This window comes from Haliotis rufescens, unplaced genomic scaffold (genome assembly GCF_023055435.1).
Source record: "Haliotis rufescens isolate VD_foot unplaced genomic scaffold, xgHalRufe1.0.p SCAF_19, whole genome shotgun sequence".
Taxonomy (NCBI): Eukaryota; Metazoa; Mollusca; class Gastropoda; order Lepetellida; family Haliotidae; genus Haliotis; species Haliotis rufescens.
This window is the reverse complement of record NW_025963879.1, coordinates 16,591,139-16,606,085: the sequence shown is the minus strand read 5'-3', so window position 1 is coordinate 16,606,085 and position 14,947 is coordinate 16,591,139. Positions and strand designations below refer to the sequence as shown.

The window sequence follows — 14,947 nt, the reverse complement described above, 5'->3', positions numbered from 1 at the left end:
CTAAGACTACAAAAATATAGATTTTATTTTGTTTCTATAGGTTTTTTAAATGAAGCAGTCATAGTATTTCACTTTTATAACAGAAGCATGTAAATAATGAAATATGCGCCAGGTAAGCAAGTGGATGATAACATGATCAACATCCCACACCATACAGGTACAGTGACACACAATCAACCATGACACTGACCACCCAATCCCCACTGTACTCAGATCTTGCAGCCAACATGAAGCTTCTTTTTTTGTTTATATGTTTAATGTAGCACTCAGCAATATTCCAGATATATGATGGCAGTCTGTAAATAATCAAGTCTGGACCAGACAACCAGTGATTGACATCATGACGTTGATCTACGCAACAGGGATAGTATGACATGCATCAACCAAGTCAGCGAGCCTGACCACCCGATCCAGTTAGTCACCTCTCACAACACAACAAGCATAGTTGCCTCCTACGGCAAGCATGGGTTGCTGAAGACCTATTCTCTACCCAGATCTTCACGGGATCAAGCATGAAGTGCTGGATTTAATTCCACGGGAAACATATTTCTTACAGAATCTCACAATATGTCAATAGTTACTCTAGTAACTGTGTTCTTCACAATACCAGTGATGCCATCCCCAAATGCAAGGCAATCAGGAAGATCTCGGATACTTGACATCTGAAAATATTGACTGACCATTTTGATAAAAACAAATCATATTTTGTATTGCAGGGCTCGATTTAAATTTAAAAAAGCAGTGCAATCTATTATTGAAAAATGCAACTTAATATTCATATCTACATTCACCAAGTGCATGTATAAAAAATTCAAATTTGTGTCTGGCTAACCCTTACTGTCCACACAACAACCTGGTTTTGTCTGGTGCAAGTTTTCATATTAACATGAACCTGGTGTTTTGTACCAAATTCGTAATTCATTTTATTGTTGATGCTCATGATGTCAATCACCGGATTGTCTAGTCCAGACTCGATTATTTGCAGACCGCCTTCATATAGCTGGAATATTGCTGAGTGCGACATTAAACAACAAACAAATAAACAACAAACAAACAAACAAACAACCAGTCATAATGGTTGCGATCTCTGAAAACTGTCACGTAGGTCAAACAGTCAGGTTCAGCCAAAACCAAGTTTAATATCAGTCAGTCCACAGCAAATGGATAAAGAACACAAAAAATACACTGTTGCATAACTGATTTGTAAAACATGTGATGACTGGCATTGAAATGTATTACCTGGTACTGCATAAATACCATGACGAGGATTGCTTGGTTTTAGGAAGAGCCAGATGAAGACCCCACTAGCAACACCAACTGCCGCAGCAAGCATCATCATGCCCTTGACAATGAACACACCTTGTAAAAAGTTGTAATTATTACAAAATAACTCTTCTCTCTCAGCTAGTCTTCAATAACATAACACATTGGCAGCCACTATATATTGCGTTATTTTCAGAGGGGCTAACAGTACTTTTATTATTTCATGGCATGTAATATATCAGCCTGAAGTGATGACAAGCCAAGGGTCCTAATTCGAAATAGCAGTTCCTGGCACAATCAGGGGAAGTAATTCAACAATGATAAATTGTGGGGAAAAACTTCTGCCAGGGTCTTCAACTCCTTCCTCCTCATACCATGTCCAGGTGCAGTCGGGTAGCCTAGTGGTTCAAGCGTTCGTCGTGTCATGCTGAAGACCCGAGTTCGCTTCCTGACATGGGTACAATGTGTGGACCCCATTTCTGGTGTCCACCGCAGTGATATTGCTGGAATATTGCTAAAAACGGCGGAAAACTATACTCACTCACTAATACCATGTCCAATGTATTGTTGCTCAATCCTTTCAATTATACATATTCTTGTAGCCGGGAGCCCCAATGGAGTCCTGCAGTCAAGACATGACCCTATATCACGGCCGAGAACACCATCTTCATAAATCCTCTTCAGACTGTTTTTGCCGATTATCCTCGTATTTTTCTGAGATTTTTTACAAATATGGGTTTGTGACTGAAAAGTTGATATCGCTGTTATGTCACAGTTATCTTCCCGAGGCAAGAGCGTCCACAAGCCTTTTTATCAAAGTCTTTTTTCCACTAGGCTTTGATATGGGCTTGTCAACACGCTTGCCTCGAGGAATGTACCGCAGTACGCGTCTGGACTGTGGGACCCCATCGCGGCACTCGGCTAATATTCTTGAGGTGGGTGGGTGTGGGTGTGGGGTACGGGCTGAAGTCTTACCCTTGGTACTTCAGTTGAGTCTACCGGTCATATCGATCAAAATGCAACATACAGTATGATACACTGACAAGAAGCGAAACAGCTGATCGCGGACTGAAAATCCCCACCAACTAAACACCATTTTTGTCACCTATTCAGCTTGACAGCTAGTTCCAGCTCCAGTTCTGTATGCCATCTCCCAGTCACACTTTGCCCTATGTGGAGCGTCGCGGCGATAACTAACGCTATCTACTGTCACCAACATATGACCGACTTTCATTTGTTTACTTCTGCAAACCACCAGTGTCGTTGAAGCGCTCGTATTTGTTGGGGAGCAGTTATTATTTCGAGTGTTTATTACTTGAGATTAGTACTGGCACGTTGTCTTTTAATTCAGCTAACTTGCTTATTAAATTCGATTGTCAGGGGGTGGGGGTTGCTAAAACAATAATCAAGCCCCTGTTTCACTCCAACAAATACATATTCTTCGCATTGTAGGAAAAACATTAATGTGCCCTTTTCTTGCAGACTGTCCAAAGAGTACAATTCGTTATATGTTTATTTATTTATTTAGCCGTAATGCTAATGGTATAGTTGCTACATTTGTCGTGCATATGGTGTTCCAGCATTAGATACGAGGAGCGTGGTGATATATATAGTTTGTTTGTTTGTTTGTTGTTTAACGCCGCACTCAGCAATATTCCAGCTATATGACGGCGGTCTGTAAATAATCGAGTCTGGACCAGACAATCCAGTGATTGACATCATGAGTATCGATCCACACAATTGGGATACGATGACATGCATCAACCAAGTCAGTGAGCCTGACCACCCGATCCTGTTAGTCGCCTCTTACGACAAGCATAGTCGCCTCTTACGACAAGCATAGTCGCCTCTTACGACAAGCATAGTCGCCTTTTACGGCAAGCGCGAGTTGCTGAAGACCTATTCTACCCCGGATCTTCACGGTTCGATATAGTGTAGATGTAATAGTATTGCACAAACGAAATTATAGTCACGTTTTGATAGCAACCGGACGTGAGCAGCGGATTCGTTATTCAAAGGATGTACAGTAAACAACTACACAGTGTTGTGGTCAAATATACTGAAACTCATGTCATAAATGACAGCAGATTTGTCTTTAGGTGTACCATCGCCCAAGAGCTGTTTAGTTATTCAGTACTTATCAATAACGAAAAAAAGACAGCGCCAATTATCAGTTTAAGTCCAGCAATTCTTATATAGTCAATTCAAATATAAGATAGTCAAATTGTTTATCGTTATTCAAAAGCACTGAATAAGCTAACAGCTTTTGGACGATGTGAGGCGAACCTGCAGTCATATATTAACTGAGTTTCGGTGTATTTAACCATTTTACTGTAGTTGTTCAATATACAACCTTTGAATAACGAATCCACTGCTGCCTTGTTTTTTTTTTCGTTATTTGAAAAACGAACTTCACATTCGTCACCACTCGCCCTTTTCCGTAACCCGCTATTCGGCTTGTCCCGGAATGACACGAGTTGGACACGAATGCGAACTTCAACCTGCCTGGTTTCATGACATAGAAGACACAAAAGCCGTGGTGTTATAACAAAGGAGATAGATAGTTGTGGTGTTATATCATAAGAGGTAGATCGCTGGGGCGTTATAGCAGAAGAGATGTAGATAGTTGAGGTGTTATAAAATATGAGATAGATAGATGTGGTTTTATAGCACATGAGATGGGTAGCCTTAAAGTTATAGAATGAGCCAGGATAGTCAAGGCGTTATAGTAAACGATAAAAAAGCCGAAATGTCATAGCATTGAGCCAGAATACTCAAGGAGTCAGAAATTAAGAGATAGGTAGTCATGATGTTATAGTAATGAGAGTCGAGGTGTTATGGTACAGGAGATATATTCGTAGTGTTATTGAATATTATATATGGTAGTCGAGATGTTATAAGGTTCTCCACTGCTTCTATGACGTCATCGTTCGAATCCAAATATGTTCCGGCTAGAGTTTTCTTCGTGTTTAGGAACAGATGAAGTCTGATGGAGCCCATCGGGAGAATGAGATGGATGCTGAAGGAGTTCAAGGCCACATTCGTGGATCGTAGCCATGGCAAAGACTGTTTTTTCACTGGCGCATCGTCCTGGTGGAAGAGCACACCTTATCTCAGCTTCTCGCGTCTCGTAGTCATAAGTCCATACCGTAATTGCCTCAAAAGTGCAGCTTAATAAGCTCCGTTTATTGTCTGGCCTTATTTAAGATCGCCGACCGTGATTTCACCCTCAGCATCCCAGAACACGGCGGCCACAATCTTTCCATCTGATGGGATAGACTTTGCCTTCTGTGGGGGTGGTGATGTCAAATGCTTCCCCTGTATTGATTGTTGTTTGGTCTCAGTCTGTAGCTGCATGGGTTCCATTCATAGTCTCAAATGTTTGCAAGAACCTTTCTGGATCAGCTTCAAACAGAGCTAGAGTTTCACAAGACATGTTGTGCCTTGCACTGACAGAAATAGTGTGTAAAGTTGACTAATGTATACTACTCAAAAGAAGTTAAGGATCACCTGATTCTTTCATATTACTAAAGTTAATCTCTCATGTCATGACATTATGAAAGAATCGGGTGATCCTTAATTTCTTTTGAGTAGTATAGTTAGTGAATGTCACTGTCCAGTCACAGGGTATCATGTTAGAAGACCTTACTAATTAGTTAGTTTTTTTTACTGGGTGGCCCAACGACGCGAACTAAAACATGTTAAAGTAGTAATCAGATATACTTTCATTGTCAGCTTCTTGTATAAGACAAATAGTATTAGGCATACAGTAACAACACAGTTATGAACACGTACATTTTATACCTCTGTGGGATTCGAACCTGTAACCTCTTTATCTGTTGTCCGTCACCCAACAACCTGTGCTACGGAGACTCTTGTCGTTATAAGTGTCATTTGTCCTAGTCACTATGGCGTGGATTGATGCTCATGGTGTCAATCACTGGATTGTCTGGTCCAGACTCGATTATTTACAGACCGCCGTCATATAGCTGGAATATTGCTGAGTGCGGTGTTAAACAACCATCCAACCAATACGAGTCGAGTTTGGTTTTGTTGTATATGTTATTCGTTGTAAGTCCTGGTGGTATATGTTTTATGTACGTGCCTGTAAATCTAATTTGCACACCCAATTTCAGTATATATTATAATCTCATCCATAGTTGACTTATAGCCTGATCATAAGCACTTTAAATTCTAAACATGTTTAAAGGTGTTAACAATCTAAACATGTTTATAGGTGTTTACATTCTAAACATGTTTAAAGGTGTTTTTAAATTCTAAACATATTTGAATGTGGTAAAATTCTAAACGTTTGGATTATGGGGATGTTGCGTTTCGGTGGTGTTTAGGCTATGAGGCAATAGCTCCTATCATGTGTTTAGACCCTAAACGTGTTTAGACAGAACACACCAAATGTGCATACCGTGTAGGATTGAAGCACATTCATGAACATGTATAGTATGTGTTTACATTCTTAACACGTTTTACGACCCGTGAAGATTCCGGTAGAAAACAGATAGTGCTGGTGATAATGCAGTCCGTCTCACAGTCCCCGAACTATATATTAAATGAAGCAAGTCTAGATTTCCCTCAGGTTGTATACTCAGTGAGTTGTTAAGAAATACGAACGCACCCTGATGCAGAGTCTGCCTCACGGTCCCCGAACCATATTTCTTTGCCTTTCCCCCAGCCCTTACTGTATTGCTACAGCCCTAAATGAAGCAAGTCTAGATTTCACACAGATTCAAAATCATCCATCTCACTGGGGCTCCATTTCAATTTTAATGTAGTTACCTGTTTCTATCAAAATTATATATTTTCAGAGACTAAGTGTTAGTCTAGTGCTACTGTATATAGGACATATAGTCATGCCTGGTGATAATATAGTCTTGTATGAAATGTTGACTTCTTGTTAATAAAATGACAAAATATAAAAGATCATGATATATACGTATTGGATATTTTTAATATCACAGATATATAATAATAATTCATATCAACTTCAGTCTTTTATTGAATCACGATGTCTCTCGCCACAATCGTAAATCAATCTCATTCCAAAATCCGTTTCTCGTGACTTCCGAGTCCCTTGGGATTCCTTCAGCTCTGATCCTCAGTTTTATAATGACAGAAAACGGTTTGGGGGGATTGCCAAACAGTCTTTTAAAACGTTTTTTGTTGATAATAAGTACCTCCCCAAGCCTGTAGAACCGAATCAGGGGGCTTTTGCACACGGCAACCTCCTCCCAGTCGCTCACCACGTCCGAGCGAGGTGGCATCATCACTTGTAGTCTGTAGATTAACGCAGAGAACAAGTCAGCGTTAGCAGGGACCTCCCAGTTGACATCAGTCTGTGTACAGTTAGACAGAATGTCCAGATTGCCATGTTCAAAGGAGACCTGCAGTGGGTATTCAACCCGGCCTTTGGTGTGCTGTGGTTGATTCGAGGGATCTACAGTTCTTTGATGTGCACGTGGTGAATTAATGTCAGTGGTAGGATGTGTTGGTGTTGCCGAAGTATCCGGTACGCTGCTCGTTCTGGAAGACGTTGGTGACGTCTCCGCAGATGGAGACTGGTTTACGGAGAGCCTTCAACACAAACGTCATACACGTGAACACAGTATATCATGACAAAAAGAGTGAGTTAAGTGAGTGAGTTAAAGCTTTACGTCACATCGTATGACAAAAAGAACTAAATAAAAGTGACAAAAAGAAGTAAATAGTGAACAAAATAGTTTCATACAAGAATTGGTTTCATACATTGGGAATCGAACATGTCTTGGTTGTGAAGACTAAAAGCTTTAACCAGAGAGAGAGAGAGAGAGAGAGAGGGAGAGAGAGAGAGAGAGAGAGAGAGAGGGGGGGGGGGGGGCTACTCCGTCAGTCTTTTTTCCCCAATAGCGCGAGCCTTCCTGACACTCTTGTCACAAATATAGAGACTATTCCTCTGTCTAAATGGTAAAGAGATATCATTTTGTTTTTATATCGGAATTGATAACCACGTGGAAGCTTAAAATCGTCTCATACTGCATCTTCTGGGGTGAGGGTAAATCTACTACATCCAAAAAAAAGAATGTCCGAGTTTCCCATCCTCCGCCTGCCCTGAATTTTTGTTTGGACGTGAAATAATAAAAGGCCTTCGTATCTGAATTTTCCCCGCCGATGTGAGCAATTATGCCCCGATGTGATAAAATAAATACAACTTCCATTGCTCACTCATTAAAAAAATCCAGGTCAGCTTGATCTTTCTATGTTTATTAAAAATTCGCTTCCGAAGCAAACCGACTCGATCCACCTCATAAATTGATTTACAGCCTGGTATCAACTGTATAATCTTTTAAATGTCAAAAGATAACTTACACAATTAGTAAATAACATTGTTTTCATTTTTAATATATCATAAGGATGACCCAATACAGTAACATAATCTTTGCGCAATAGCATCAGATCACATCTCCCTGGGAACAGTAACATATATAGGTATAAGAGACGCATTGTAATTGCTTACAAAAAGTAAACGTTATGTATTGCCCATGAAGTGTACGTGTATATAGAGAATCTCATCCGAGTGTCTTTTTACATCAAATAATCCCGGTTCGCACCGATTATGTTTCTAGGTTTGTCAGCACCATACCCGTGCTCGTGGGTTTCACCGAAGTGGTAAACGTCTGAGACCTGCATCACTTCGGGCTTTCCTCCCACATTAAGCTGACACGCCGCGATATAACTGGAATACTGTTAAAAGCGGCGTTAAACCAAATGCACTCACTCACTCATGTTATATCAAATATATCAACACGAGTTGATAAAAGTCCAGTGGACAGACCCCGAGAAGATCAGGGGTAGAATTGATCTTCAGCAAACCATGCGTGTCGCAAGAGGCGACTAACGGGATCGGGAGGTCAGCTAAGTTCGCTGACTTTATTGATGCATGTCATCGTCTCTCATTGCATAGAGATGGGGCGGTCGGGTAGCCTTGTGGTTTAAGCGTTCGCTCTTCACGCCGAAGACCCGGGTTCGATTCCCGACATGGGTACAATGTGTGAAGCCCATTTCTGGTGTCCCCCGCCGTGATATTGCTGGAATATTGCTAAAAGCGGCGTAAAACCATACTCACTCACTCACTCACTCATTGCATAGATCGATTCAATCAAGTCAATCACTGCGATCCAGTGAAACTGGATCATCTGGTCCAGACGCCATTATTTACAGACCGCCGTCATAGAGCTGAGAGAACAAATACCAACAAACAACAAAACAGATGACAGCTCGGAACATTCGGTAAAGAAGAGCTCTGGGCTCACCCGAAACTGTCGAGTAGCTCGTGTCGTTCCAGCTACGGAAAGAGACGAGTGGTGACGAATGCTACCGACAGGGAGCGGAGACTGTTCATACGCAGTTGTACAACACGGAAATACCAACAGTTGGTCTAATTTCTAAACCACTGTCATGTGAACAATCTAGTAACCCACATTACCCCTAAAGTTGTCTTACCTACCCATGGTTTCCGTCGTCTTCGTGGGGTGGGAATATAGCCACAATATCGGAGTTACCCATAAGAAATTCTGGTCCAAAGTTAGATGCGGTGATCCCATATTTGTGACGGATTTCACGCGTTAGGACCTGCACAGCCTCATTATACGTTGGCGGCTTTTCGTCATCGTCCTCTTCGGCCATTACAATATATGCATCTATTACAACAACAACCCCTATTTATAATAATCTCTGTGTGTATCTGCGGGCTCTCTTTTCAACGGGGAATTAACGACAAAGGTGTTCCCTGCGGTCGCGGCAGTATTTGCCCCTTTCCTGCCAGAAGGAGAAGCGCTTCGTTTATCGAGCGAATGCCTCTTGCAAGGGACACAACTCTTGCCAAGATTGCTTACTATAGACAGTTTTGTTTGTTGTTTAACACCGCACTCAGCAATATTCCAGCTATATGATGGCGGTCTGTAAAATAATCGAGTCTGGACCAGACAATCCAGTGATTTATATCATGAGCATCGATCCACGCATTTGGGATTGATGACATGTATCAACCAAGTCAGCGAGCCTGACCACCCGATCCCGTTAGTCGCCTTTTACGACAGGCAGAGTCGCCTTTTACGGAAAGTATGGGTTGCTGAAGACCTATTCTACCCCGGAATCTTCATAGACAGAGACCATATACCGATATGGTCTCTGCTATAGAACTGCCAGGAAGTCTCTTAGGTGGGTTACGGTCTGTTTTATTGTGGAAGTGTAAACAGTGCGAATGCAGAATCTGTTCCCTGCTGTCGACCAAGGAAATGCTTGGTGGCATCATTTGACGAAAAACGTCACTAAGTGGGTGGAGCAACGTGATGATAATAGCACCCGATAGAATAGCGACCTTCCATGCCTATATAAACTAACATCTAGTCTCTGAAATGAACATATCGTACAGAAAAAAACAACAGTTGTTAAATTAGCTTAATAATAATTTAATAAAAAGTAGCCCAGAGTCTCTCTTCATTTTCAGAGACCCCGATACTCCAGTAATCTAGACTTGCCAAACATTATAAACTTGCATGGGCTGTATTTGATATATTTATATCAGGGGCTGTAAGACAGACTAATGCCTATACACAACGTGAGTAGGTTTTCATTCCTCTAGCCCTCTCCAGGCTTCTCATGTCATTACCTATCACAAGTAAATGGGTCAGTCTAGCCCAGCCATCTAAAGCACAGCTAACTGTGCAGAGTAGGCTCCCTTAGATGCACCAGAATCTTATGATCATGGGTTCAAATCCCAGCTTCACCCTGATTATGTTTCCAGGTTTACCAGTGGATTTCACTAAAGTGGTAAACCATTTTAAACCACTTTAAAAAGTCCGGTTTCCACCCTTGCTGAACTAGACAGGTGTTATGGAGTTATATTTTTGCCGGACTAACAAGTCTATGCATAGTCCAATCCAAATCATGCCACAAAACCAACATCTGATTCGTAAACTGTCCTGCAGATTTCAGTTGCTTGCAGTATTTGCAAAGCATGTGTACCAGCATCAACAGATATTTTCCTAATCTTTTCATGTTTTTAATCAAGGTCCTCACATAATTTGATGCACTTCCTGAAGCAAGACATGTTTTATCACAATATAGATCTTGATTATCAATTAGATGTCTTTACTGGGCGCTGCCATTTTGTTTGAGTTGGGTTTAACACCGCTTTTAACAGTATTCCAGTAATATCACGGCGTGCCACCTTAATGTGGGAGGAAAGCCCGAAGTGATGCAGGTTTCCGACGTTTACCACTTCGGTGTAACCCACGAGCATGGGTATGGTGCTGACAAAACTAGAAACATAGTCGGGGTGAACTGGGATTCGAACCCACAATCATAGGATTCTGGCGTGCCCAAGGGACGCAACTCTGCACAGCGAATCGCGGCGCCTAAGACGACTGGGCCACCTGTGCCACCCGTTTTGTTTGAAGCAAATACAAGTGATATGAGAGGTGGAATCTGATTGGTCAATAGGAGGGCATAGAAGGGACATAACTCGTAATAGTCACTGGTGGCGCTGACATCAAGCTGACATTCCATGATATAACTGGATTACTGTTCATAGCAGCATACAACACAACTCACTCTCGACTACTAAAGACTTAACATCAGCTTTTATCATCCATCTTCCCGAGGCAAGTGAGTTAACTGACTATAAAAGTCCAGTTTCCACCCTTGCCGAACTTGGCTGGTATTATGGAGTTACATTTTGGCTGGACTAACGAGTCCAATCAAATCCGCGCACCGAAATCGAAATCCGGTTCGGAAACTGTCGTGCAGATTTCGGTCGATTGCAGGATTTGAAAAGCATGTGCACTGCCAACTCCTTGTCAACAGATATTTTCCAAATTTTCTCATGTTTTTAATCAAGGTGCTCGCATGATTTGATGCATTTCGCGATGTAAGCCCCTTTTTATCACAATATAGATCTTGATTATCGATCAGATCGTTTTGACTGGGCGCCACCATTTTGTGTGAAGCAAACGCAAGTGATAAGAGAGGTGGAATCTGATCAAGCCCAGTAATTCCAGCCTAGTTCGGCAAGGGTGGAAAATGGACTTTTAAAGTCAGTTAACTCTCTTGCCTTGGGAAGATGTTATCATCAAGGATACAACACAACAAACACATCATGAGATCCAGCTATTTTAATTGATCTTCAACCAAAAAAAGTAAATTCTGTAAAATAAATATGCTGCCTAACAGCAGACATTGACTCACAGATTCTCAATGTTCTGGGCAAGTTTAGCATCACCCAAACTCACATCTCATCTGTACACCCAAACCAAACTACAAGACACTCTGATAACCAATATGTGTAAATGCAAGTGATCTAAGATCAAGAACAGCAATTCACCTTTACAGAGTGATAGATGACAGATGGTAGCCTTAATATATTTTGTTTTGTTGGTTGTTTAACGCCACACTCAGCAATATTCCAGCCATATGACAGCGGCTTGCAAATAATCAAGTCTGGACCAGACAATCCAGTGATCGATATTGTGAGCAACCATCCACGCTGTCAGGTACGACGAAACAATATCAACCAAGCCACCGAGCCTGACCCCCGATATGTGTGGTCACCACTTACAACCAGGTTACTGGGGACCAATTCTAACCTGGAATCCCCAGGGTTCAATAGTGACATAGGTGCGTGTATTTAGCCAGCTAATGAAATAAGTCTGTTGATAACTTGCAGGAGTCAAAATGAGCCCAACTCTGTGTGAATCCTTCCTTTGCTGATACTGAAGCAATGCGTGGAGCCTGCAAGGCTGGGACACATATTACACCATCGATGACAAGAAATATTGCTGTAGTGTACTCTGGATTTCCCTCTCCCAGACATTTTGCAAGGCAAAACGCGTCCAAGTGCCTTTATCAAAGCCTAGTTTCTAACAAACAAGACTTGTAAAAAGGCTAGTGGACGCTCTTGCCTCGGGAAGATGTTTCCCTGGATTGTTGATCCACTGGTTTAAAGTAGGGACTACACGGCAAGTCTGAGGTATGTAGTCAGGGTGATGGAGGATCTAGTGTATACAGACCCAAGAAGTACTGACCATGACAGCAATGAGGCCAGTTGACAGTCAATGATTAATTTGAAAAATCATTATTTCTGGGATTTTTTTTAAAGTTGTTATTCTCTTAAATCCAGATGTACATGTGTTACATAACTGTATACAATAATGCATCTTCCTTTTTATTGGTCCTGAAAAACAAGCCACCTCTGCAAGGCCAAAATATTAACTTTAACTACATTAACATGATATCATGAATAGGGAAATTCTTATTTCCAAGTTGGGAATCTTTACTGACATTCTGCAGACATGGTGCCAGAATCGGCTTCCGAGCAGGTCCAGGTAAATCCCTGGTCTCATCTCTGTGTGATATACTAATCTAGCTCTTAATAATTATCCAAATGGATACCATACTCACACAGTCCACTGACACAGATGTTAAATGTTCTTCTTTGTTACACAAGTGCCAGAGAAAGGAAAACAGAGATTTCAAATATGACATTTACGACTCCCTCCTTGTGCAAAAATACGGAAAAAACAGAGAAATCCCAAAGTGGCTAATAATAGACTCATTAGACCAGAACTAATGACAACAGTCCTTGTCTTCACATAACAAACATGCTGCAGGGCAAACACTGCCACGAACCAGTCTTGTGCAAGACGGAACATCTTGCAGCATGGGATATATTTGCTTGGCTCTCGCTAGACAAGTGTTGTTTAGGGAGTGTGATGGTCAGTCAATACAAAACTGTGATGTCAACATAATATGTGGTACCATTATAGTGAGTGAGTGAGTGAGTGAGTGAGTTGGGTTTACCGCCGCTTTTAACAGTATTCCGGTTATAGGTGAGGTGAAATTGGGTTTAACGTCGTGTCCAAGATTATTGCACTTATATAGCGACGTGCATGTACGTGGGTGTGTTTGTGTGGCTGCTTGTACTAGTCCAGACTGATGCCAAATAATAGTGCTAGCTCACTGAGATACCATGCCGCGGTTTAACATGAATACCCCACTCAGACACAGTATACTGACTCCGAGCCGACCAGTCCTTGTTTTAGCCCCTTAATGCCGAGCGCCAGACATGGTTACAACAAGTACCATCTTTTAATGTATTTTGGTATGACGCGGTCGGGGATCGAACCCCGTCCTTCCGCTCTTCGGGCGGACGCTCTACCACTAGACCACGGAGGAGGCCTATTCCAGTTATATATCACGGTGTGTCAGCTTAATGTGGGAGGAAAGCCTGAAGTGATGCAGGTCTTACACGTTTACCACTTCCGTGAAACCCACAAGCACGGGTATGGTGCTGACAAACCTAGAAACATAATCGGGGCGAACCGGGATTCGAACCCACAAACATAGGTTTCTGGCATGCTCGAGGGGGGCAACTCCGCACAGCGAATCGCGGCGCCTTAGACGACTGGGCCACCTTGTCCCTGGTACACATAATACAACATGGTGGTTGTGAAAAACATGCAGTATACTTTGCATCTGTAATACAAATATACAGAAGCTGTGATAAAAGCTCTCGAATGAGGACTAGGCACCAAAGTAGATAGTAGCACCAACAAGAAGAAATCTCAGTTGTAAGTAATAAACAAAATTTCTCCAGAAACTATCACTCGGTATACTTATACTTCTGTATATCAAGCAAATTTAACAAAAGGTACATCTGAAAATGAGTAAATATTGTTAGACACCTCATTTCCTATTCTGCGACTGTCCCCCCAAAACACAAGGTGTTTCCGGAATTAATAGACGGATGAATTTTTCAGACAGCACTACCAAACTATTTTTTCTCGGAAAGGAGGTGCCAAACAATTATTTTTTGACACACATCAATCTTGTTGGTTCAATTATTTTATTGCCTTTGAACTTCCTTAATGCAGTTGGTTCTGAGTCAGGAATTCACTGGCCATTCTGAACGTGCATTTTGTGCAAGTGAAACTGAGGCTATTGCTAATTATGTGGGTGGAAGCAAAATATCATGCAGTACTGAGAACAATTCCATCCTTCCTTATAATAAATGACCAATCACTTTGATAAAAAATGGTTAATTTGAACATATCGATTAGGGCTGGGACGAGTCCAAATTTAATATCTAGGTACCCACCTACCTATTACCTGACCCTACCCGGGTACCCACTGTAGGTTCACAGGAGATGTCTCAAAATGTCCGATTGGAAACATTTTTAGCATAGCCCTGGCAAAACGTATTTGGATGCATGTATTAAACAATCTGGTTATTCATACACTGAAGTTGTATTAAGTTATATCTTTATTCAACCATATGAAAAATCAGTAGGAATGAGTGCATAGTCAGAAAGAAATGCGAACATTAGTGACTTGTAGTGTTACCATAGAGTTCTAAAATTAAACAATATATCACATGACTAAATACGGGTCCGGGTAGTCCTGTGAGTACCCGGGTCCTACTCAGTACCCGCCCGACCAGGGTACCCAAGTTACCCGTCCCAGCCATAATATCAATCTACGATGACATTCCTACATGAAACCCCAGCTTGAAGACGATCTTGATCTGAACGTCTATATAACCAAGGAACATTACTTACCCCATTATTCCTAAATCCGAAAATTACAACATTCTCTTTTGATCAACAATGTTTAATTGTCAATATATGTTCGACAT

At 41.5% G+C, this 14,947-nt stretch overlaps 2 protein-coding genes across 5 annotated transcripts in view; both read right to left on the bottom strand.

Annotated features, from left to right (window-relative positions):
• Positions 1 to 2,531, bottom strand: part of LOC124137584 — a 52,590-nt gene extending 50,059 nt beyond the window's left edge. Inside the window, exons 1-2 of one of the 3 annotated variants that reach the window (XM_048398939.1) lie at positions 2,369 to 2,531; positions 1,240 to 1,359 (exon numbers count right to left, since the gene is read on the bottom strand). In XM_048398939.1, the coding sequence (XP_048254896.1) occupies positions 1,240 to 1,339 (100 nt within the window). In that variant the 5' untranslated portion in view covers positions 1,340 to 1,359; positions 2,369 to 2,531. The remainder of the gene's footprint in view (positions 1 to 1,239; positions 1,360 to 2,368) is intronic. The other 2 variants (XM_048398940.1, XM_048398941.1) reach the window with 2 other exon arrangements.
• Positions 2,532 to 6,259: 3,728 nt separating this feature from the next.
• Positions 6,260 to 9,138, bottom strand: LOC125381659. Of its 2 annotated transcripts, none has more exons than XM_048398938.1 (2): positions 8,758 to 9,138; positions 6,260 to 6,852 (listed from the first exon to the last, which is right to left on the bottom strand). In XM_048398938.1, the coding sequence occupies exons 1-2, from the start codon at positions 8,856 to 8,858 to the stop codon at positions 6,282 to 6,284; spliced, it is 672 nt and encodes a 223-aa protein (XP_048254895.1). In that variant the 5' UTR covers positions 8,859 to 9,138; the 3' UTR covers positions 6,260 to 6,281. The 2 variants fall into 2 exon arrangements, with proteins under 2 accessions (XP_048254895.1, XP_048254894.1); XM_048398937.1 differs by having other exon boundaries at positions 8,762 to 9,136.
• Positions 9,139 to 14,947: the final 5,809 nt, after the last annotated feature.